The sequence below is a fragment of the Ambystoma mexicanum genome, chromosome 10, assembly GCF_040938575.1.
Source record: "Ambystoma mexicanum isolate Mex_15411 chromosome 10, UKY_AmexF1_1, whole genome shotgun sequence".
Taxonomy (NCBI): Eukaryota; Metazoa; Chordata; class Amphibia; order Caudata; family Ambystomatidae; genus Ambystoma; species Ambystoma mexicanum.
This window is the reverse complement of record NC_090932.1, coordinates 1,022,049,306-1,022,074,734: the sequence shown is the minus strand read 5'-3', so window position 1 is coordinate 1,022,074,734 and position 25,429 is coordinate 1,022,049,306. Positions and strand designations below refer to the sequence as shown.

Below are 25,429 nucleotides of genomic sequence, written 5' to 3'. Positions count from 1 at the left end.
TGCTGCAGAAGTCATCCTCTTATCCAAAACTAGTGCCGAAAGCAAGGAAGGCCAAGCACACTAATGGAAAGGATCTGCACCATTCAAACAGCCAGTAGTTGTCCAATCAGCGACAATTACTGTCACCAAGGATGTGGACTGGGACTAGGCGGTGCCAACCCCTTTCCTGTGGAAGGCACATACAAAGGCTCGCAAAAGCAGCAGCTTTCCCGGGCAGGTGCATGACCTTATATGGGATTTCTTTACCCCAGAAGGCAGGAAGAAAGCAAAACTACAATCTGGCCGAAGAACAAGAGCACATCTCATGGCACGGCCATTTTAGGGCACTAGCCATATTTAGTAACCATATGCAGTAAATGCGCACAAGCAAAATGAAGCAACAAATAGTAATGTAGCTGCTGCCACCAGCTTGTCCTTAAGGTTATCAAAAATTGCTAATATTAAATGGGGAGATGCAACTGTCTTCCCTTTGCACTGCACTGGAAGGTGTTGTGTGCAATGTAAAGATGCAAGGATTCAAAAGAGAAACACAGTTTCTCGGTCTGAAGGAAGAGTCTGTTTCCCTATTCAAAAAATGTGCAAAAGGGATGAAAAGCAAAATGAATGGGGTTGCATAGAAAACTGTGGAGGAAAGTTGAAAAAAGAAAATCTTTCATAGCACTTAGCCACTGACGAATAGAGACAAAGCTTAAATATCCTATGGGGGTACGTGGCATATCTTCAATTTCTTTTCACACCTCTACACAGACAGTTACAACTCATCTGTAAGGCTCTCGCAGTCTTCTGTTCAAGTGTAGTGAACAATGCTTTTTAATTCAGTGAAACTGCCCTTTTTTTTGGTAATTCTGAATTTTCCTGCACCGTGACGTATTTTCCTTTGTTATGAATGAAGGCAGTACTCTCCTGTCATTTTAATTGGGCCACCCTGCCAGAAGTGATTATTTGTCTCTACAGATTTTAGTATCAACACAGTTTGACCAGTGGTTATAGGTTGTAACGTCCAGAGGAGAGGTTTTAATGTGATAATGGGCTGGTCACAGTATTTACCTAAACCCTGTGTTAACATTTTCATATCAATGATGCATCTTCGTGACGTGTGTGAACCCCAGAACTTTTTTCTGAACTGGTAGATTATTTTTCCCTATCCCTCAGTGAATGGGAAGCTTTTTCCACACTCGCAGGGGTCTTTTACTCTTTTTATGGGTACATTTTTAAGACTCTCCATAGTGTCTTAAATGTTATCCTCTTTGACAACTGTTGGCACATACTACCTATTGTTGCTGGGTTACCCTTGGGCCTCCCCTTTTAACTTTCTCTGGCTAACCTTGTGAGAACTCCAGTCCCCAAGGTTAGAAAGGATCTTTGAATCCCTTTTACATTTTATTAGGTGAGACCAGCACCCCCCACCTTATAGGGAGTGCTGGGGGGATACTGGGTATCCCCTTTCTCATACTAAATGTAACATTTATTTTACAAGGAAAAACTTGCCTTTAATGGCTGGTGTCAGTGAACCTTTTTATTAATTTGGTGCACCTTTACTGGGGCTGTGGAAACGGCCCACGGTAAAGGCACCCATGGGTACTCATTTTACCAAAATGGACCCGGTCTTCTTTTTTTGGCACTTTAGTGTTCCTTGTCCTTTCTTGTTCCTTGTCCTGACATCCAGGGTGGGAAAATCCTTTGTTTTCCCTTTATCTTCGGCGGGAATCCTGTGGATTCTCTGCCCATTCTCCAAGTGTCTGTGAAGGCAGGAAGCAAGGTAGGAGTCCAAAACTCTGCAGCCCTTTGTCTTCCAGTCTGACTGCGAGAATCCAGTTCAAACTGTCCTGAAAGGACTGCCAAACCCCCAGGTTTGAATGTTGCATTGCTGTTTGATTGGCTGGATTCCTGCATAAAAGTCTGATGCTGAAGAGGTAGTCAACCACTGGAACCAAAACCGAAGAGGATGATGAAGAAAATGCGGCTGACGTGATTTTCAATGACTGGAGAGCTTGCTGTGTAACCAGAGCCTGCTGTATCCCTTCCTTCCATTCGACCTGGGTACTCCGAAAACGACGATCCCGACCCAGAGCCTGGTGAGACCCAATGGACTCGAGAATACCTGCATTTTGAGCCAGCCCCTGTCGTGCTGTGACAGGGGCTGTAATACCCCAATACCCTGGATCCTCGAGCCATTGTGTGGTGCACGGTCTTCCGAATTCCGAATTTTGCTGAAACTTCTGGGCATCCTGCTGGACCAGAGACGTGAATAGTCTGAAAAGTCCCCTCACCATAGTGCTGGACCTTGCCAACAAGAGAATCTGACCAGCGATATTCAGTCTTCTTCCTGACTCCTGAAAGGGCGCCAAAACTGTTGCCTGGATCCTTCTCGTGTGATCCCTGCTGCAAAAGGTTTTCCAGAGTTCGGTTTTCTGTCTTCTTCACAAAGGAATGCAGCAACTGGTTTTTGGCTGCAGATCCTGAATGCTTCCTGCTGCAACTCTTCTGTGCTGAGATATTGTGTGAGCTCGGTTATTTTACCTACCTTAAGCAGTTGTGATTTCTGTATAGCTTTGGGGTGTTTTCTGTGATTTGGAGGCCACTCACGCCATCAAGACCGTCGAAACCTGTGAAGCCTTCGAAGAAGTCGTAGGCGCTGTGTCCGTCGAAGGACTCTCTCGGGGCTCCGACCTCGAAGAAGTCGTCGGCGCCTCGGTTGACGTTGACGCCGATTCCCTAGACGCCATTTGTGGGGGATTTGCTGGAGGTGCCCCTGAGGGCTGTGGAACCTCAGAGAAAGGCTAGCAGTAAGTCTGTGAGGCCTGATTTTGAGCCCTATTCTCCTCCTCCTAGATTGGATTTTTTCCAACCTTTGCAGGAAATTTCGGAGGTTGATGAACTGTCTGATTAGGAGTTGGGCTTGCCTGTGCATCCTGAAGTCCCCGATGACCTTTTGTCTGGGCACAGTCTGATGTAGGAACTCCGTCAGTTCTCCAGCACTGGATCTTTCATGGATTCACATGCTTAGAATATTCCCCGTCGTCAGACTGGGAACCCTCGGTACACATATATAGTCGTTTCCTATAGGAAAAAAGTTCTGACACTTGTGTGTCCTATCCACGTCTACGTCCTCTCCGGGGCCGCCCACGCAAGCCCCGTTGGACGTAATGGTATAAAAGCCCCGCCCCCGCGGGTCCCGTCAGATTTCAACCGTCTCCAAAGATAGTGGGATCTCCTCGCGTAGTCTCTACTGCTAGATTTTTTGAATTGTCGAACTCCTGTGAGTTTGTTAATTTTATCGGAATGTCGGGAAAACCTCTATTTCGCCCGTGTGCCACGTGCGGATTGAAGGTTTACGAGGGGGACGGCCATTTAGACTGTATTTATTGCCTCCACCCTCACCACTCGGCAGACCAGTGTGATATATGTAAAAGTTTTTCCCAGAAAACCCTGAAGGATCGAAATCGTCGGCTGGTATCCTGGTTAAATGACGGTGCGGGAGCGTACCCTCAGTCAGAGGTGGGCTCTGTGCGAAGCGTGGCCTCTGCGAAAACTTCAGGAGCCCCTCGACGCTCAACTTCGTCGGAACCCCTGGCTAAGAAGTCACGACCTGCGGAAAAGGACGTTCCACGAAGTCACTCTTCTAAGGACTCTTCTAAAGACTCTGCAAGAAAGACATCTTCGTCAACTTCGTCAAAGAAAGGAAAGGAGAGGCCTAAATCCTCCTCGGGCGATCAACACAGATCAGCCACGAGTAGAGATTCGGATAAACGCAGGGAGAGCGCTGTGAAGGCGGGACTGCCTAAACCACCTGCAGGCCCAACGACGACGAACCAGTCGGTGTCCTCACTGCCGCTGACGCAGTCGATTTCACCCGTCATCAACCCAGCGGAACGATGTCCTCGTCGACGGAAGTTCTGGCCTGGAGACGGGAGGTATTTGATATGGGATTACCTGACACGTTGCTACAGGAACAGGCAGCGTCAATTGCCTCGAAAGAAGACTGCTTCAGAATTGTGAGCCCGGAGGACCTCGGTCTACGAGCCAGGTTTCCATCAGGAGCAACCTGCTCTCAGGTGTTTACCCAACCTCCAAGCTTTCAGGCGACCCTGTCCATGGAGGTACTGTCCTCCTTACACTCGCTGCTGAAATCGCTGGACGAAAGGCTTCCACCTGTACCGTCGACACCCCCCGTCGACGAGCCTGGCCCTTCACACCGCCCGACCAGATCGATCGGGGTTCCAACTACTCCAGCAGTCCAGGAGGAAGGTGAGCTTTCGGACTCCCTATCTGACCACGGGTCAGCGTCAGATATATCTCTCTCACCATCTAGGGATCCATCCTGGGTGTCGGATGTGGAAATGGAAACACCAAAGAGTCCCACTCACCCGTCACCACCGGACGATATAGGTGACTTTCATTCTATGATGGAAAAAGCGGGCAAGGAGTTAGGCCTGGTCCAACAGGAGGAGAAAAAGGACTGTTATTTCTTTTTGACCATATGGGCAAGAGTAGACGCTCAATATTCTCAATACCCATTTTAGACCATGTCTGGAAAGAAGGTGTCCAAACCATGCGTCACCAATTTTCTGAGCCGGCTGTCAAAGGCCGCATTGAAAAGAAATTTAAAGTACCAGACTCTACACCGAAGTGTCTCTCGGCTCAACCTACACCGGACTCGGTGGTGTCGTAGGCCCATGTCCCTGGTTCAAGAAGGCGAAGAGGCATCGAATCATGCTATTAACATAGTGGTGGACCTGGCAGATTCGGGTTTTAAACAAATAAATAACGGAGTTGTTCTAAGACGCCAGGCTTGGCTTAAGTGCACCAACTTCAGACCCGAAGTACAGTATAATGTTTTGGACATGCCCTTCGAAGGTGATCTTCTTTTCAGAGAAAAGGTGGACGAGGCCCTGAAGGGCATGAAGGAGGACTCAGATAAAGCACGCTCGTTGGGTTCTCTCCAGAGTGGTAAGCCCTTTCGTTCTTTTCGTCCCTTTAGAGGAGCATCTGGGAACTCAAGATTCTCAGCAACCAGGGATAGATCTTTTGGTAGATCAGCGTATCCTTCCCAAGGATATAGACGCGCCTCTCAGACCTCAAACCGGCGCAGAAACTTCCAGTCTTCCAAGAGACGACCAACTTATTCGTCGTCGACGAGCAAACAGAAAGACCAGCAATGACGGGAAGCGTACCGTTCTGGGAGGAAGAGTGTCAAGCTGCAACGAGGAATGGGAGACCATCACAACAGATCAGTGGGTTTTGGACACTGTGAGGTACGGACATTCCCTACTATTCAAATGCAAACCTCCAAAATGTCCACCAATACACCTATCCCAGCCACATCTAAACATCTTGCGGCAGGAAGTAACACTCATGTTACAGAAAGGCGCCATCGAATTAGTCCCTGCATCGCAGAAAGGCCTAGGGGTATACTCACGGTGTTTTGTGGTAAAGAAGCCAAACAGAAAATGGCGCCCTATTCTCGACCTGCGAGACCTCAACAAGACCCTACAGAGTCAAAAATTCAAAATGCTTACACTGCAGGAGGTGATCAGATCCGTCCAAAGGGACGATTTTTTGGCGTCACTAGATCTACAGGACGCGTACTTCCACATTCCGGTGTGTCAAAAACACAGGAGGTTCCTGAGGTTCATGGTAGGTCAGACACACTACCAATTTGCAGTGCTCCCATTTGGTCTAAAGTCCTCCCCAAGAACGTTTACAAAATGTTTGGCACCTGTGGCAGCCTGGCTGCGAAAGGGAGGGCATCATGTATACCCGAACCTCGACGACTGGCTTGTGAGGGGATCCTCCCCAGCGTCGACCAACGACGGCGTACAAGCCACCTTACATCTTCTGCAACGACTGGGGTTCGCAGTGAACTTCGAAAAGTCTTCGCTAAAGCCCTCAAGGAGCTTGAAGTTCTTGGGAGCTCAATTCGAAACCCACTCGGGAATAGTGAAACCGTCCCTAGACAGAATATTGAAGATCGAACAACTGACGAGTCAACTTCGCCTACAGAGCACATTTTCCGTGAGAAAATATGTGGCAATCCTGGGTTCCATGGCTTCGTGCATCCACCTAGTAACAAACTGCCGTTTGTTCCTGAGGCCTCTACAGGAGTTCCTGTCGGACAGATGGAAGCAGGCCACGGGCCGGTGGTCAGACAGGATAACCGTCGACGACGAGGGTGTCATCAGATCCCTCCAATGGTGGAAAATCTTTCACAACCTGGACAGAGGGGTTCCTCTACAAGAGCCGGAATTTCAGAACACCATCATAACGGACGCCTCTCTGACGGGCTGGGGAGCACACATGAACGATCATCAAACCCAGGGCAGATGGTCTTCGACCGAATCGCACCTACACATCAACGTGCTGGAATTGAGGGCAGTGAGATGGGCCTTGAAATCATTCCTTCCACATATCAAAGGATCAAAAGTAAGAGTGCTGACAGACAACACGACAGCCATGTTCTACTTGATAAAGCAAGGCGGCACCAGATCCAGGACCCTTTCAGCGGAAGCTCAAAAGATCTGGCACTGGGCGTTGAAACACAACATATCCTTAGTGGCTTACCATCTCCCGGGTGTGAAGAATGTGCAAGCGGATTCCCTGAGCAGGACAATGGCTCAAATACACAAGTGGGAGCTGGACACCGGTCAGCTACAAATAATCTTCGAAAGGTGGGGGACCCCCTCAATCGACCTCTTCCCAACGAAAGAAAACAGGAAATGCGAACAGTTCGCGAGCAGATGGCCTCAAAAAGGATCCCTGGGGGAAGCGTTCTCGTTTCCCTGGACGGACAAATTCCTGTACGCTTTCCCTCCGTTCCCCCTTATACGGAGGACAATCCAGGGGATTCGCAGGTACAAATGCCGGGTCATTCTAGTGGCACCGTATTGGCCGAGACAACCATGGTTTTCCGACCTCCTACATCTGTCGTTGGAACAGCCTATAACTCTCCAGAAAGTGCCGAACCTACTGTCCAGGGACAAGGGAACGGTGTGGCACCACAATCCGGACAGCCTCAACTTAACAGCATCGCTCCTGACTTTTCAGTGTTTGGCAGCTTGAAAGTCTCGTCGGATTGCCGGAGGATTCTGCAGGCGGCTAGGGCCCCCTCGACTAACAAATCATACATATGCAAATGGCGAAAGGTTCTGTACGTGGTGTCAAACACAGCACGAAATTCAGCCTTTAGAAGTAACCTCTGAACAAATTCTTCCGTATCTTCTTCACCTAGCTGAGAGTGGGCTGTCATCATCGTCCATCAAAGTGCACTTGGCGGCCATTTCAAGGTTTACGAGGAGGAGACAGTCTTCACCATTATTCAGTGACAGACTGGTGAAACATTTCATGAGGGGTCTCTCTAGAACTTTTCCCCCTACGAAACGGTTCCCACCGTCGTGGAGTTTAAATGTGGTGTTGGCTGCCTTAATGAAGCCTCCATTTGAGCCAATGTCCTCTTCATCCATGCAGTTCCTATCTTGGAAACTGGCTTTCTTAATTGCCATTACATCGGCTAAAAGAATGTCGGAATTACAGGCATTGGTCATAGATCCTCCATATATGAGGTTCTTTAAGGACAAAGTAATTTTATCAACTAACCCTACTTTCATCCCGAAAGTACCGACAGTCTATCACAAGCACGCGACCCTGGCCCTTCCTACTTTCTTTGAGTCCCCGTCGTCGGCGGCGGAAAAAGCCCTTCATACTCTGGACGTCAAAAGGGCGTTAAAATTTTACCTGTAAAGGACGCAAGATATCAGAACTACCAGACAGTTGTTCATTGCCTACGGTCCGTCGACGAGAGGAAGGGCAATCTCCAAGCAAGGCCTGGCTCGTTGGGTCTCTTCGGCAATTACTTTTAGTCACTCCAAGGCTGGGAGACCTCTACAAGGACGCCCTAGAGCCCATTGCACGAGATCGACAGCCTCCTCCGCGGCTCTATGGGCAGGAATTCCTCCGACAGACATCTGCCAGGCGGCGGCATGGTCTGTCCCACACACGTTTACATGCCATTACTGCCTGGAAAGGCAGCACGCGGATGAAGTACAGATGGGAAGGGCGGTGCTGCGCCATCTGTTTCAATGAGGTAAGCCAAGTACGGTGAACCTGTTCTCTCTTACCTTGCCTATGTTTGTTTTTCCTTGATGTGTCGGTTTTTAAGTACATGAATATATATAGGCTTGTGTATATATATATCTATATATATCTATATATCTATATATATATAATTATGAATATGTTTATATCAGAAAATATGTTGCTGCTTACACACATATATACATATTTGGACTGGGAGTGGTTTTTGTAAATGTAGGTTACATTGCATTCTCTCCTCTTTCTTCAATGATACTGCTATACAATCTATTCTAAGCATGTGAATCCATGAAAGATCCAATGCTGGAGAAGGGAGTAGTTTCTTACCTGTAACTCCATTTCACCAGCGTTGGTATCTTTCATGGATTCACATGCGGCCACCAGCCTCCCTGGAATGCAATGTGCTAGATATGTGCATAAGCAGGTTCCCCCCTTCTACTTTGGAGGGGCCGAAATCTGACGGGACCCGCGGGGGCGGGGCTTTTATACCATTACGTCCAACGGGGCTTGCGTGGGCAGCCCCGGAGAGGACGTAGACGTGGATAGGACACACAAGTGTCGGAAGTTTTTTCCTATAGGAAACGACTATATATGTGTACCGAGGGTTCCCAGTCTGAGGACGGGGAATATTCTAAGCATGTGAATCCATGAAAGATACCAACGCTGGAGAAATGGAGTTACAGGTAAGAAACTACTCCCTTATTGCATGACGCCAGTGGCCTCGACACCTCTCCGAAGGTGGAGTTTGGCCGGCCTGAGCCTGGGGCGCATGATGAATCTTCCTATCGGTGTCTCATGTCGAGGGTTACTAAGTACTTGAGGTGGTCTGCCCCCCACCCCCCGTGGCGTTTGCTCAGGTTGACTTGATGGATATCCTGGATCAGGGTCCGTCAACTGACCTGGTATAGCCGTTTTACATGGCTTTGTAAGGGAGGGTGGCGGCGGCTTGGACTGCTCCAGAGAGTCTACCGGCAGTTAGTAGTTTCCGAAAAAATACCGCCCATCCAGTAGTGACCCCTTCTTCTTATTGGCGCACCCTACTCCAGAGTTTGCTGGTGCAGGCGGCTACGGCCTCCTCGAAGCAGGCTGCGTACCCTACCATCCCTCCTGATGGGGACGACAAGCGCCTCAATGGTTGGGCAAGGAAGGTATTTTCTGCGGGGAGTATGGCGTTGAAGTCGGCCATCTCCACGTGTGCCTTGGCAAAGTTTACGCACTCTGTGGAACTGTGCATCTTTCTTTGGCTTAGCATATTCCTGGGGGTCAGGGGGAGGGATGGTTTTCTGGCCCTCGTGCAAGACGGCAAGGATTTTATGTGCGAATCCCTTCAGTCGGGTTTGGACACGGCAGACAGTGTCAGCCGGTCCAAGTCTGCAAGCACCATGATACGCAGATTAGCGTGGTTGCGGAAGTCGGGTTTTGCCCCGGATGTGCAATCCTGTCTTCTGAACATGCCCTTGGACGGCATTCACTTGTTTAGCAGCAAGGCTGACGAGAGCCCTGAGAGGTTGCAGACCTCCAAAGCTGCAGCAAAGTCTTTGAGCGCTGCAGTGCGACAACCTCCGCCTTTTCGTCCTAGGGGACAGCAATGGAGGGGAGGTTCCTTTCGGTACTAATCCTCTTTTGGTAGATCGAGAGGGGCTGCCAGTCAAAGGGGGCAGCAAATAGGTACCCGTAGTGGTCGGGGAACTCGTGGTGCCAAAGCCGCTCAGGCAGTTGCCTCTTTGCCTTCAGGCACTGCCTTAACCGCTACATCTCGGTCATGAGGCCATGTCCCATGGTTCGCTGGTTGGCGGCAGGCTAGCACTGCATCTCGGAGAATGGCGTGCCATTACTTCAGATGCGTGGGTTCTGGATACCATAGTCCACGGCTACTGCCTTCTCTGCCTTCAGCGGCCTCACAACAATCCACTGGGGAAGCTCTCTTTGAAGCATCCGGATCCGCTCCTTGCGCAGGAATTCCTATCCCTGCTGAAGAAAGGCACCATAGAACTGGTGCCTGTGACGGAGAGGAACAAGGGATGGTATTCCCCATATTTTTTGATTCCCAAGAAAGACGGAGGGTTGAGACCCATCATGGACTTGCGTTGGTTGAACAAACTTCTCAGAAAGGACAAGTTCAAGATGGTTACTCTTTCTCAGGTCCTCCAGGCCCTTCAACTTCAGGATTGGTTGGTGTCTCTCGACCTCAAGGACGCATACTTTCATGTGCAGATTCATCCCAAGCACAGGAAGTACCTGAGGTTTGCGGCTGGCAACTCGCACTTTCAGTTTTGGGTCCTGCCATTCTGTTTGACCTCCGCCCAAGGGTCTTCACCAAGCTCATGGTGGTGGTGGCAGCGTACCTCAGGCGGGGGGGAGGGGATTAACGACTACCCCTACCTGGACGACTGGCTGATCCGAGCGTGCTCTCCTGAGCAAGTGTTCGATCATCCCGGTTGCACCTGCTGCACCCTCCACCGGCTGGGCTTCTCCCTGAATTTCAAGAAGTCGCATTTGACACCTTCCCAACAGCTCCAGTACATCGGTGCTGTGCTAGACACCTCCCTGGGGAAGTGTTTGCCTCCCCAGGTCCGGGCTCATCACATTGTGCAGATGGTGGACAAGTTTCAAAGTGCCCAGTGTCTCCCGGCTTTCGACTTCCTCAGGTTGCTGGGCCTCATGGCATCCTGCATCTTTCTGGTGCCGGAGGCCAGACTGCGGATAAGATCTCTGCAATAGGCTCTCAAACTGCAGTGGTCCCAGTTCTGGGGCAAGGTGTCGGCTCCTGTTCAGATTCCGATCTCGGTCGCACAGGATCTTCTGTGGTGGGTCGACGGAAGGAACCTGCTGAATGGGGAACCGTTTTGGCAACCGTGGCTGGAGGTGATGATTGTGACGAATGCTTCCCTCACAGGATGGGGTACGCATGCCAACGAGCTGACAGTCAATGGTCGTTGGTCTCCGTCGGAGTCCAGACTCCACATCAACCTATTAGAGCTGAGGGCCATCAGGCTTGCCCTGAAGGCTTTTCTGCCGACTGTACGGGGGAAAAGTGTTCTGATCTTGACAGACAACACAGTGGCCTTGCATTACCTCAACAAAAAAGGTGGGGCAGGGTCAATCCCGTTGTGCAGGGAGGCGATGCAGCTCTGGTTTTGGGCCATCGACAAGGTCTTTTGATTTCAGCAGTTCATCTGGCCGGAGATGAAAACGTGGCAGCGGACGCTTTGAGCAGGCAGAGCGCAGTCTCTCACGATTGGGATTTGGCTCAGGAAGTCCTTCTGGAGATCTTCGCCCTTTGGGGAGCCCTGCAAGTGGATCTCTTCGCCACCAGTGTCAACCGGAAGTGCGAGAGATTCTGCTCAAGGGAATTTCCTTGGAGAGGAGCCTTAGGAGACGCATTCTTGGTGGATTGGTCATTCCCGCTGCTGTACGTGTTTCCTCCAGTCCCCGTTATTCCTGAAGTGTTGCGGAGGTTCGGGACCCGCAGGATCCATGTGGCTCCGGATCGGGCCAGGAGAGCGTGGTACCCAGACCTTTTAGAAATGTCCATCTGCCCTCCACAACGTCTTCCTTAACGAGAGGATCTGCTCTCGAGGGAGGGGGTGGGGGGGTCAGGTTCTCCATCCAGAGGTCAGGACTCTCAACCTTCACGCTTGGTATCTGAAAGGTTGAGATGCAAGGATTGGGACCTCGCAGATGATGTGATGGAGGTGTTGCTTTCCGTCAGGCGGCCAGCAACAGTGTCCCTGTACCATTGGCGTAAGTTCTGCGACTGGTGCAGGAGACAGAATGTTGATCCTTTCCAATGTTCCATTCCTATGTTTTTGACGTTTCTGCTTTCTTTAGCTCGCAAGGGCTCTAAGTGGGTACCATTAAGGGTTACCTGGTGGCGCTGTCCATATTTAAGCAATCGTCCGAAGAGTGTTCTTACTTAAAGATCCCTTTGATTTCACAGTTTCTAAAAGGGCTGACTAATGTATTTCCGCCGTCCCCTTTCCAGGTGCCGATTTGGGATTTGAATTTGGTTTTGAAGTTTCTGATGGGTGCTCCGTTTGAGCCCTTGCACTCTTGTCCTTTGAGACTGTTGGCTTTCAAGTGCTTTTAGTTGAGGTTACTTCCGCTTGCAGACTGAGTGAGTTGCAGGCACTTTCAGCCAAGCCACCCTTTACTGTTTTCCATAAGGACAGTGTTGTCCTTTGGATGCAGCCTACTTTTCTGCCGAAGGTTGTGTCTGATTTTCATTTAAGCCAGAAGGTAGTTCTTGCAGCGTTTTATCCTCCTCTGCATCCTAGCAAGGATGAGGAGAGGCTCCATAGGTTGGTGCTTTTACATTTCATGGATGTCCCGGGTCAGAGTGGGCGATTAGCTCTTTATCGGTTATGATGGACACCGGTTGGGCCAGGCTGTTATCAAACATACCTTGTCCAGGTGGATTATCACTATTGAGTGTTACCGTTTGGAGGGGTAAGGACCCTCCGGTAGGATCACACGCTCACTCTACTAGGGGCGTGGCTACCTCCACTGCCCTTCAGCGGGTTGTTCCTATTCAGAATATTTGTGAAGCAGCCACATGGGCTTCTTTACATACTTTTGTCAAACATTATGCCCTGGATTCAATCCATGGGCAGGATTTGGCCTTTGGTAAGGCGGTTCTTTATTACGCCATTTGATTTGGATATTCTAAATTTCTAAATTCTTTTCCCACCTTCATAGTTTGGTACTGCTTTGGGAGCCTGTCATATGTTATATTATGTTATTTTATTTGTAAGGCGCCAAAGCCCGAAGGCATCCAGGCGCCAGAAGAAGGAAAGTAGGCCCTATCTAGTACAACCATGTTACTGGATTAGATTTTATGAAAATAAAAAGGTCTTCAACTGTTTCCGAAAAATCAGAAGATTGGTTGTATTGCGTAGAGATGCCGGAAGGGCATTCCAGGACTGTGCGGCCTGCACATGAAAGGCGCGGCCATTACCACAAGCTCTTTTTACTCGATCTACGGGTAGAGAGCAGGTCTTAGCTGAGCGAAGAGATCTGCTAGGTACATATATCTTTAGCCTGGTCTTAAGATATATAGGTGCGTCACCGTAGATGCATTTATGACAGGTTGTCAAGAGCTTGAATTGTATTCTAGCTGAGACTGGCAGCCAGTGGAGACGACTCCTGGCTACAAATGTGGGCTCTAGACGCTTCATCTGAAAAACGATGCGTACCGCGGAGTTTTGAATCTTTTGAAGTCTTTGTAGATCTACTTTATTTGCCCCTCCCAAAAGAGCATTGCAATAGTCCACTCTAGGCAATATTAAGTCCCGGACTAATTGTTTGCGGTTATCCTCTGAAACCAACGGAGCCACTTGACGAAGCACTTTCAGATGATAATTAGTGCTTTTCACAATGGCGTCAACGTGTGCCTTGTTGTCTAGGCTGGCCTCCAAATAGGTGCCCAAGGTCTTAACCTTGGGTACCACTGGTATCTGACATCCATCAACCAGAAAACTGTTGTACTGAGAACCCAACTTCGAAGGGATTGTGTCCTCCGACGTATTCCTTATCTTAGATATAAATCCTTCAGCTTTGCTGGCCTCGGAAAATTTTTTCGCCAGAGGGCGCTGCGCGTCGATGATCGCCGAGTCGATGACCCTCGACGGCCTCCGTGCCGACGTCGACGTCATCCTGCCTATAAAGGCCGCGCGCAGCGTCCGTTGCTCAGTTCCGTTTTTCCGCGCTTCGTTGTGCCTCGGAACACCGTTGCTCAGTTCTCGTCAAGATAACGTATATAATAACTACTATTTACCTCGATATCGATGGCATCCTCCTCCGACCCGACGACCCCTCGGTCCGGTTTCAAAAAGTGCCGAGACTGCGGGAAGAAAATGTCGTTGACGGACCCTCACAGGGTCTGTTTGTGGTGTCTGGGAATCACGCACCAGAGTTCGGAGTGTGAGGAATGCCTTTCCATGACGGCGAAAGCCTTGAAGGAGCGTAGGGGGAAGCTCGAGAGAGGTAGGTCAACTTTAACTTCCTCGAAAGCTTCTTCGGTAGAGTCGAGACGTTCGTCTCCTCACCATAAAAAACACTCTCGATCTAGATCACGAAGTGGCTCCCACCACTCGTCGACATCGAGACACTCGAAGAAGAGACGTAGGAGATCCCCTTCGTCATCTTCGTCGAGTTCTCCTGAGAGAGTTCATTGCCCCACAAAACGCAGCTCGCAAGCTGAGTGGGAGGAATTCAGGAAAAAGATGCTAAGCGTCTTCGAGAAAGCGGCCTCGTCCCCCTCGAAGACAGCTGAGGGTGATACCCCGGGTAAAAAACCCAAAAAATCTAAACGCCGCGAGTCGCAGTACCCGGCGGAAAAGTCAACCCGAAAGCGCCTCGAGCCATCGGGAGATAAAGCATCATCGACGCCATCGTCGAAAACTCCTTCGAAACAGAGGTCGGCGCCATCGACGCCGTTGTCGAAGGATTCATCGGCGCATCAGTCGATCGAGTCGACGCCGACGTCGACGCCGATATCGACGCCGGTGAAGGAAAGAACCACGGCTACTCCACAGCCAACGGTTAGACAAAAGACCTCCGACTCGACGCCGAGAACGTCGACGTCGTTCTCGAGCAGGACTCCGATCCTTTCGAGTTCTTCGAGGCCTAGTACACATTTCTCGACGCTTTTCACGGCGCCTTCGAGTACTTTCACGTCGGTGTCGACGACATCGACGTTTTCAAGGCCTGTGATGATGGCTCCTTCTGCATTGGAAATGGGGTTTATACCATTCCAAAAACCAATGTATCCCCCTTTAACCTCGATTTTTGAGGAAAGGGAGGATTCAGACCAAGATATTGATTTACAGAGGACCACATCACCAGAGCCAGAGACTTTCGCCTCTGAGGAAGGAAGATTAAAAAATCTTCAGGATGCACTTCAGGAAGCTAGTGGCTTGGACACTTCTCCTGAAGCAGAATTTATCAAACCAGACCCAGGAGAACATGCGGAGACTCCATATAGAGCTCTGATGTCTAGAATCATAGAATTTATGGGTTGGTCTGCACCTTCTCCTGCCTTTCAGCAGGATGACCTCACTGACATACTGGACAAGGGCCCACAGGAGGATCCTGTGGTTCCATTTCACTCTGCTCTACAGAGAAGGATTTTGACAAACTGGGAAACGCCAGAAATTATCCCGGCAGTAAATAAAAAACTGTCAACAAAATACAGGGTGGCTAGTTCTGACCCTGAATATTTGTCAAAACACCCTACTCCTGAGAGCTTGGTTGTACAGGCTGCAACCTCATCAGGCAGCACATCTGCATACCCCACTGCTCCGCAGGATAGGGATGACAAAAAGTATGATGCCATGGCTAAGAAGGTTTTTTCTGCCTGTAGCATGGCGTTAAAGTCTATTAACGCGACCTGTACGCTCGCTAGGTTCAGCCACACCCTTTGGGAGTGCGCTTCATCAGCGGCTGACTGCCTCCAAGAAGGAGAGGAAAGGGACGCATTTTTAAACATCATCAGGGATGGTAAAGATGCGATGTGCGAGACCCTACAAACTGGCCTAGATTCTGCTGACAGTATCAGCAGGGCCATGGCGGCAAGTACCACAATCCGCAGGCATGCGTGGTTGAGGAAGTCTGGTTTTGCCTCTGACGTGCAGACCAGGCTTTTGAATATGCCCTTTGACGGTTCTACCCTCTTTGGAAAGAAGGCGGATGACAGTTTGGAGAAACTGCAAACGTCCAAGGCAGCAGCCAAGTCATTGGGAGCTGCTATCCGTCAGAATACCTTTCGTCCTTCGGGATCATCGTGGAGAGGACGGTCCTTTCGTTACTATTCCTCATATGGAAGGGGCAGGGGACGACCGGCTCAAAGAGGCCAAGGAAGATTTACCCGTGGTGGACGGGGTAGGGGAAAGAAAGCCGCACCCGCAGGAGCAGGAGCCACTTTACCTTCGGCAACTGCATCAGCCGCTTCAAAACCACTCTGAGGTCTCCCCTCACAGAACACCAGTAGGGGGCAGGTTAACTCACCATCTGACGGAATGGCAGGCTATTACGTCAGATGCTTGGGCTCTGGAGACAGTGGCCCAAGGTTACTGCCTGCCCTTCCTACATATCCCTCAGAGTCATCCACCGGGGAACAACCCTTTGAAGCTTCCAGATCCGCTCCTCTTGCAGGAGGTTTTAGACCTGCTAGAGAAAGGTGCCATAGAACTGGTACCTGTAGCGGAAAGGAACAAGGGTTGGTACTCCCCCTACTTCATAATACCGAAGAAGGACGGAGGACTGAGACCCATCTTAGACTTACGGGAATTGAACAAATTCCTCCGAAAGGACAAGTTCAAGATGGTGACTCTCTCTCAGATCCTTCAGGCCCTCCAGCTTCAGGACTGGTTGGTATCTCTAGACCTCCAGGACGCTTATTTCCATGTGCCGATCCATCCCAGGCACAGGAGATACCTGAGGTTCGCAATTGGCAGCTCTCATTATCAATTTCGAGTTCTGCCATTTGGGCTAACCTCCGCCCCGAGGGTCTTTACCAAGCTAATGTCGGTTGTGGCTGCAAGTCTAAGGAGGGAAGGGATTCATGTCTACCCTTACCTAGACGATTGGTTGATCAGAGCTGTATCTTCGGAACAGGCTCAGAGACAACTAGATTATGTTTGCCACTTCCTTCACAAGCTGGGCTTCTCCCTCAATTTAAAGAAGTCACAGATGATACCATCACAGAGACTCCAATTCATTGGAGCAGTCCTGGACACTTCCCTGGGAAAAGCCTTGCCACCAGAGGTGAGGGCTCGAGATATTCTGCAGATGGTCATCAGATTTCAGAATGCCCAATATCTCCCAGCCTACGACTTTCTGAGGTTGCTAGGCCTCATGGCATCCTGCATATTCCTCGTGCCGGAGGCTCGCCTGAGAATGAGATCCCTCCAGTGGGCACTGAGAACTCAGTAGTCACAGTTCTCAGGAAGGATGACAGATCTCCTTCGGATCCCGGTCAAAGTAGCCCGAGACCTTCAGTGGTGGGCCTGTCGGGAGAACATCCTGAAAGGAGAAATGTTTTGGCAACCATGGCCGGAGATAACAGTAGTCACGGATGCCTCACTCACGGGGTGGGGAGCTCACGCCAACGACTTGACCATCAGCGGTCGTTGGTCTCCATCGGAGTCCAGACTACATATCAACCTGTTGGAGCTGAGAGCCATCAGACTAGCGCTGAAGGCTTTTCTGCCGTCTGTACGGGGAAGAAACGTCCTAATAATGACGGACAATACAGTGGCCATGCACTACCTCAACAAAAGAGGAGGCGTAGGCTCACTACCACTGTGCAGAGAGGCGATGCAGCTCTGGTTTTGGGCAATTCAGGAAGGAATCTCTCTATCGGCAATTCACCTAGCCGGAGAGAAGAACTTGACAGCGGACGCTCTGAGCAGGCAGAGCACAGTATCTCACGAGTGGGAGATAGCTCAGGAAGTCCTTCAAGAGATCTTCGCCCTTTGGGGAACCCCTCAAGTGGATCTGTTCGCCACCAGTATCAACAGGAAGTGCGACAGATTTTGCTCAAGGGAATTTCCCCCGAGAGGAGCTCTAGGAGATGCGTTCGTAGTGGACTGGGAGTTCCCACTTCTGTACGCGTTCCCTCCGGTCCCTGTCATTCCTCAAATGATCAGGAGGTTGAGAAGGTTTCGGAAGACCATGATCCTAATTGCCCCGGATTGGGCCAGGAGAACGTGGTACCCGGACCTTCTAGACATGTCCATCTGCCCTCCAATTCGACTGCCATACAGAGAGGATCTTCTCTCGCAGAAGGAAGGTCAGGTTCTCCATCCAGCCATCAAGACCCTCAACCTTCACGCTTGGTGTCTGAAAGGTTGAGGTACAAGGATTGGGACCTTCCGGATGATGTTATGGAGGTGTTGCTTTCGGCCAGAAGGCCGGCAACTAAAACTCTATACCGCTGCCGTTGGAACAAATTTTGCAGCTGGTGCAGAGAAAAGAATATTGAACCCTTTTCTTGTGGTACACCTATGGTGTTGTCATTCTTACTTTACCTGGCTAATTCAGGCCTACAGGTTGGCACAATTAAGGGCTATCTCGCAGCGCTATCAATCTTTAAGCGCACTGCAGAGGAGCCTTCATACTTCAAAATTCCATTGGTAATACAATACCTAAAAGGATTAACTAATGTTTATCCCCCGAAACCTTTTCAAGTTCCCTTATGGGATTTAAACCTAATTTTAAACTTCCTAAAGGGTGCCCCTTTTGAACCACTACACTCTTGTTCATTGAAGCTTCTCACCCTCAAAACTGTTTTGCTAATAGCATTGACATCTGCTAGAAGGGTTAGCGAGTTGCAAGCCTTATCGTGTAAACCTCCACATACAATCTTTTACAAGGACAAAGTTGTTCTTCAGGTGAAGCCTAACTTCCTCCCGAAGGTAGTCTCGGAGTTTCACATCACTCAGAAGATTATATTACCTTCTTTCTACCCTCCTCCTCATCCGGGGAAGGAGGAAGAGAGACTGCACAGGCTGGACCCTAAGCGAGCCTTGAGCTTCTATATCAGCAGATTGGCTAAGATCAGACAAGCAGACCAACTCTTTGTAGGTTATGCAGGACATAAGTTGGGCCTTCCAATAACAAAACAAACCATCTCCAGATGGATTATTTTAGCCATTCTGGAGTGCTACAAATTGGCAGGAAAGGAGCCTCCTCAAAATCTAAGGGCTCATTCTACCAGGGGTATCGCAACATCCTCAGCCCTTCAAAGAGGGGTGCCAATTCGAGATATATGTGCGGCTGCCACATGGTCGTCCGCACATACATTTACCAAATTCTATAGCCTGGATTCCTCCTCTAGTCAAGAAACTAGATTCGGCAAGGCTGTGTTACACTCTGTCCATTCTGGAAGGGTAACATAACTTTTATTACTCCCGCCTCCAGTCACAATACCACTGCTATGGGAGTCTATCTAAGATAAGGAATACGTCGGAGGACACAATCCCTTCGAAGAACTAGTTACTCTTACCTTGTAACGTTCTTTCGATGGGATGTTCCTCCGACGTATTCCTTATCGACCCTCCCATCCATCCCCGCAGTATGACTTCCTGTGGGTTTGCAGCCTATGCTCCTTCAAGGTGATTAGTCTAATCCAAAAACATTACTGGGGACTACAAAACGGAACTGAGCAACGGACGCTGCGCGCGGCCTTTATAGGCAGGATGACGTCGACGTCGGCACGGAGGCCGTCGAGGGTCATCGACTCGGCGATCATCGACGCGCAGCGCCCTCTGGCGAAAAAATTTTCCGAGGCCAGCAAAGCTGAAGGATTTATATCTAAGATAAGGAATACGTCGGAGGAACATCCCATCGAAAGAACGTTACAAGGTAAGAGTAACTAGTTCTTCTCTAGCTTATCTGGGACCAAATAATATTAGCTCTGTCTAGGTGGCGTTAAGGCAGAGCCAATTGGTTGTCATCCAGCTTTTTACCATCTGGTAGACCCGATCTAAGTTTTGTTGGTCCTTACTGTGGTCTCCACCGACCTGTAGTACCAACTGAAAGTCGTCTGCATAGTTGCAGAAAAGGAGGTCTGAATTCTCGAGATCCCAGCATAATGGGATAATGTAAATGTTAAAAAGCAAGGGGGAGAGGCAAGCCCCCTGAGGGACTCCACAAATGGTGATCTCAGCATCAGAGTCGCTCTCACACCAGTGCACTCGGGAGCTATGTCCCTCAAGGAATGACCTGAGCCAGGTTATTGCCTCCACTGAGAGACCTCCAACAGTAGACATGGGATCTAACAGAATCTTGTGATCTAGCAAGTCAAAGGCTGCTGATAAATCGAGTAGCATCAGCAGCCCGACTTGCCAGATTCCAGTCCAGATAGCATGTGCGTTTGCAAATCCAACAAGGCACTCTCGGTGCCATGAAAGCTGCGGAACCCTGATTGTTTAGTGTGAAAGATATTTCTTTCTGCCACATGTGCCTGCAGTTGTAGTGTAGCTACTTTGTCCACAAGTTTTAGAAAAAAGAGGGATTAGTGATTGGTCTGAGGTTTGCAGCATCATTAGGGTCTAGACCAACATTTTTTAACAGAGGAGTGACTACTACATGTTTTATAGATGGGGGAATGTGATTGGTGCGAAAAGAGGAATTTACAAAGCGACAGAGAAAAGGGGCAAACATAACCTTGTTTTCTAATATGATTTTAGATGGTAAAAGTTCACCTGGACAACTAGTCGGATGCATGGCTCGCATAATGTTACAAATATCTGTTACAGTATGTTCTTTGAAATTAAACTTAACTTGGGGTTGTTGAGGAGATTGTTCTCCTTCAGTGGAAGCTTTAGATATAATTTTAGATTTAAACTGTCTCCTTATTGCCGTCATGATTGGGTTCACTAAAAGTAGCACTAGGAGTTATTTTGGCTAATTCTTGAAGGATTTTATTTTGGGCTGTTTTCATAGATGTTGAATACGTCTGAGGACACAATCCCCTCGAAGAACAAGTTACTTACCATATCTGGTAACTTTCTTTCGATGGGATGTTCCTCCGACGAATTCCACATTGCCCTCCCAACCTGCCACTCTGGAGAATTTCCTATGCGATTGCAGCTTACATTTTACGCAAGGCTATCTGCAGTCATACTGGCAGGAGATTGGTGCCCCACGTTCTGGGAAAAACTACAACTGAGGCCACGGGCGCCGTGCGTCCTATATATAACATCCGGTGACATCGACCCTCGACAGAGGCCCTCGAGAGACATCGGCTCGACGCAGGATGCCCTCTGCCGAAAATCTTCCGAAGCAGCACAGCTGTGGACATTACATGTCATAGATGTGGAATACATCGGAGTAACATCCCATCGAAAGAACGTTACCAGATATGGTAAGTAACTTGTTCTTCTTGCAGAGCGTCACCGTACAACTGATAGGGTCTACTACCCTTGTATTACTGTGAAGTAATCTGAAAGTAACGTATGCTTTTACTCTCCAATAATAGGTGTGCCCTATACTGAATGTGTATACCAAGGTCTGACTTGATTAGAAATGCTGTTTGTTTTATAAATAAGGTCTATGCTTTAGTCTGTGTACTTTAAAGCATAGTGTTGTGTTTTTATAATTATGGTTACATAAAATGTGATTGTACTTATTTCCACCAAGATTTATCCTGGCCTACTTGTATTTAAATCATTTATTTTTACAATACATAGTGTTTCAGTGTTTCTTTGGACGATGTGTATTACAATTTCTTTGTACTGATTCTACAGTCCTCTCTCTCCCTCCTAAGATAAGCCTGAATGCTCTGTCTACGCTACGCCAACCTCAGGTGGTACAGCCTTCTACTAAGAGTGGAGTTGTTTACTGCCTCAGTTGAATGGTTTTGATGAAGTCAAGGATGGGGCTTCAAAAGAACTGTCCTAACGCCCTGCGTTTCCTTCCAGGTTACAACACAAATGAAGTTGGAGTAGAAGGTGAAGGTTACATTTGGAAAGCAGCTGACCTAAATGAAGAGGCAGTGGAGGACGAGGAAGAGGAGGCGTTGCAGCGGAGTCTATGGGGTGAGTGAGAAGCCTTCTTCATTGGTGCTTGCTCATTTTGATTGTGTATCAACCCTTTAGTGTAGTATGAATAGTTGATTCAGCATGAGCAAAGGGTTTCTCTTCCCCAGGGCCGTATGCACTGTAACTGCAGGTTCAGCAGGAACAGCGAACTGGGGAAAATTGGAGATTTGTTTTTTACTTGTAAAGATCTTCTTTAAAGTTGCCAGTGCATTTTGGTGTGAATCAGAATTGAGTTTCTGAGCCTTTGCGTTGCAGCGACATTTAAAAGTATGTTGCAAAAGAGTACTCTATGAAAAAGTAATAAGTCCAATGTTGCAGCAGTCTTACTGTGATTGCCGCCTCAACACTATGAGCAAACAAACAGAAAAAAGGACCCTTGAAGAAAGAAAGCAAGTAGTAGAGTAGGAGAAACTGAAGTGGCCAGTGAAGAAAAGTCCCTGCAAGCCACTCCGGGGTTAGCAGAATGGATATTGATATACTCTGACTTAACGAATTCTTGATTGCACAGTGGTAGGCAAGATTGTATGTAGTAACCCTGTGGGAGACTACACCAGCCCTGTCCTGTGGCAATACGGAACCCAACCTTTGGTATAGGTCTGTACTACACAAGTTGGTAGAGTGACTGAGCAGCCAGACTCCTCTCAAGAGGGGGTCAATGTGAGCTGTAGAGTTGTAACAAAGAGACTCACAGTGACAGGTATTCAAGTAACACTTATACTTAAGGTTTCTTATTCAAATAATGATTTATTAATTTAACAGTTTTAAGATGAGCCTTCTTTGGAAAGGGCAATATGCAACAATAAAATACACTTCTACAGCATCGGGTCTGGCATGGATTCAAATGCTCATGAATATTCCTCGTCGTCAGGCCAGGAATCCTCGGTATAGAAAAAACCAGTATCAGTTTCGTTTCTGATCTGTCTGTCTTAGTAGCAACCAATCACTTGTCTCTGGGTCATACTGCCCCCAGCCAATGACTGCCCTCTCCCTAAGCCCCGCCTCTGGCAGCCATCCTCAGATTTTTACCGCACGTTCAAGTGTTGGGAGTCCTCGTGCTGTAGCTCTCGAGCTTTTGCTGCGTTTTCATGCTTTTTCAGGAGATCTTTCTCATTTTTCGGTTAAATAGAGCCTCAAGCTCCACTTTTTCTACATCCGATCAACGGGGACCCGTTTCGGAGTTTTCTACGCCCCTCAAGGTTGAAGATTTAATCGAGTTATGCTTTTGGAGGATTCCAGAAGTTCCGAGGCCTACCCCGGACATGGCCCAGGAGAAAGGAAGCTCGACGCCCGGGAAGCTGTTCAGGACCTGCCCTGGATGTCAGCTTCAGAATGTGTTCAAGGAGGACGAGCATTCGTTATGCCTCTACTGTCTCCATGAGGACAAGACGCACGTGGAGAAGGACTGTGCATTTTGTGGGAACATGTCGGAGCGGACCATGAAGGATCGCCACCTCCGTCTCGCCAACTGGCTGGAAAGGAAGAGCCCGTCGGGCGAGAAGAAAAAGAAGTCTGAGCGGTCTTCTAAGTCCTGTGAGGGCGCCCCAGCGACGGGGGCCCATCAAAAGGCCAAGCACCGCGGGTCCGCGGGCACCGGGAGCGCCGAACGGTCGGGCTCCTTGGCTGGCAGGCAGGGCGCATCCTCCCGGCACCATCAACCACGAGCCAACGCTCTGGCTCGGGTAAGAGGAAGTCCGAGAACCCGGCGAAGTTTCTGGAGAGGCCCTGGTCGATCTCGAAGATTCCGGCAGAGGGGGAGCGAGGTTCGGACCCTCCCCCCCAAGGTGAAGGCCCCAGGCGTGCAGAAGGTGACCCTGCTAAGACCTCGATTGAGGAAGTCGCAGCGGCCCTTGCTCAGAATATGGAGGCTACGCCAGTGGAGGCGACCTCAGGATCCAGAGTCTCCCTGCCACCGCGGAGGGAGTAGTCTTTCAGGCCCCTCGAGAAGACCCCCACAAATTCCCCCTTGGAAAAGGAGGGGGAGTGGCAGGTGGCCATCGTGGATACAGACACGACCTCTGAAGAAGAGCTCATCGAAGTCGTGGAGGAAGCCCAGCCCATCGGGAGGGATCCCGAAGAGGGCGACGACGAGAGCGACGGTGGCGCCGACGAGGTTCATGAAGAGCCCTCGCGCCCGTGGTTTCCGGTGCCGCAGGACACTTTGGCGGCCATTTTGTCAGCAATTCAGTCCTTATGCTCGGAGATAAGGACAAGGTTGCCCCTGCCCCCGACGGAGGTACCTGAGCCAGACCCGACGGGGGAACCGGAGCCGGGACCTTCGGAAAGTCCACCGCATAAGGACGATGCATCCTCCGGAACCTCTTCCACCTCTGCGGCCTGCTCTGCCTTCCCCCCGGTCAGCTACCCACGGGGATGATACGGGCACAGACACGGCTACGACAGGTACAGATGACTGAGGCGACGACAGGGCGTGTCCCCCGTCACCCCCTGCTCGGGCGTCCCCGCCCGACGAGATTGGATCCTTCCATGCCATGATTTCCAGGGCATCCGAGCTCTTCCAGCTCTGCCCCGAAGAGAAGAAGGAAGGGTTCCTTTACCAACGGTGTGAGGCTAAAAGGAAGACTGTCCTCTCCGTACCACTTCATGATGAGATCTGGGATGAGGGGCTCTCCCTCCTCAAGAACCCTGCCATGGCGCCTGCAAAGAGGGACCGGTGCGAGAAGAAGAAATACCGGGTCCCCGACGCTGCCCCCTTGTGCCTTCGGGCGCAACCTACCCCCGAGTCAGTCGTCTCGGCGGCGGCAAAGAAGAAAGCTGGGGGGGCATCGGCCTTGACATCAACTTCCCCGCCGGACGGCGAGGGCAGGAAGCTGGACGCGATGGGACGACGGGTCATCTCATCCGCAGCAACGACTATCAAGGCGGCCAACGCCCTGGCTATCGTAGCCCGCTACGACGGGGAGTTGTTTCAAAATCACCCCTCTATTGGACTTCCTTCCGGATGCCAAAAGGGCTGAGGCCCTTGAAATCTTACAGGAAGGTGAGATTGCTTCGGACCACGCCATCACGATGGCAACGGACATCGCCGACACCGGTTTCCGTCAGTTGGGCAACAGCCTTTGCCTGAGACGACGAGGATGGCTCAAGGCGACGGATTTCCGCCAGGACGTAAAAACCAAAGTTTTGGACATGCCCTTCGACGGGACAAACCTGTTTGGGAAGGCGGCTGATGAGTCCCTTCAGGCTATCAAGACAGACAGAGACTGCCTGGGCACTGGGAGTGCTCCAACGATGACGGCTGTCCTTTCGGAGCTCCGGAGGCAGACAAGGTGCCTCCAAGGGATCCGGCAGTGGCTCCTCGATGTACCGCCAAGCGGCAAGATCTTCGTCTTAGGAGGCCTACAGGGGACGCGGCAAGTCAGGTGGTGCCCGTCGTCGTCGTTGTTGACAGGGAGGTCAAGGAGGCAAGGCAGCCTCAAAACAAGATTTAACCGACTGTGGGGTCGGGCCCCCGTCGAAGCACCCCGGTGGGAGGCCGGCTGACGAGGTTTGTCAGCGTGTGGGAGTCCATCTCCACCGACCGTTGGCTGCTGGACGCCCTGGACCAAGGGCACGCCCTCGAGTTCCAGAAGAAGTGCCCTCGCGTTCCACCTGTGGCCAGGACAGAAAATCACGTCCCTCAACTACTGTTGGAAGTAAGGGCGATGCTCAGGAAAGGTGCCATCGAGCTCGTCCCAAAGAGGCTTTGGGGCGCTGGAGTTTACTCAAGGTACTTCCTCGTAAAAAGAAGACAGGAGGATGGCGTCCCATCCGGGACCTGCGACGACTGAACAAGT

General features: G+C 50.0%; 1 protein-coding gene across 1 annotated transcript in view; it reads left to right on the top strand.

The window, feature by feature from the left end:
* Positions 1-25,429, top strand: part of EIF2B5 (eukaryotic translation initiation factor 2B subunit epsilon) — a 900,599-nt gene that overhangs the window by 453,298 nt on the left and 421,872 nt on the right. Inside the window, exon 10 of the mRNA XM_069618834.1 lies at positions 21,516-21,632. Within this exon, the coding sequence (XP_069474935.1) occupies positions 21,516-21,632 (117 nt within the window). The remainder of the gene's footprint in view (positions 1-21,515; positions 21,633-25,429) is intronic.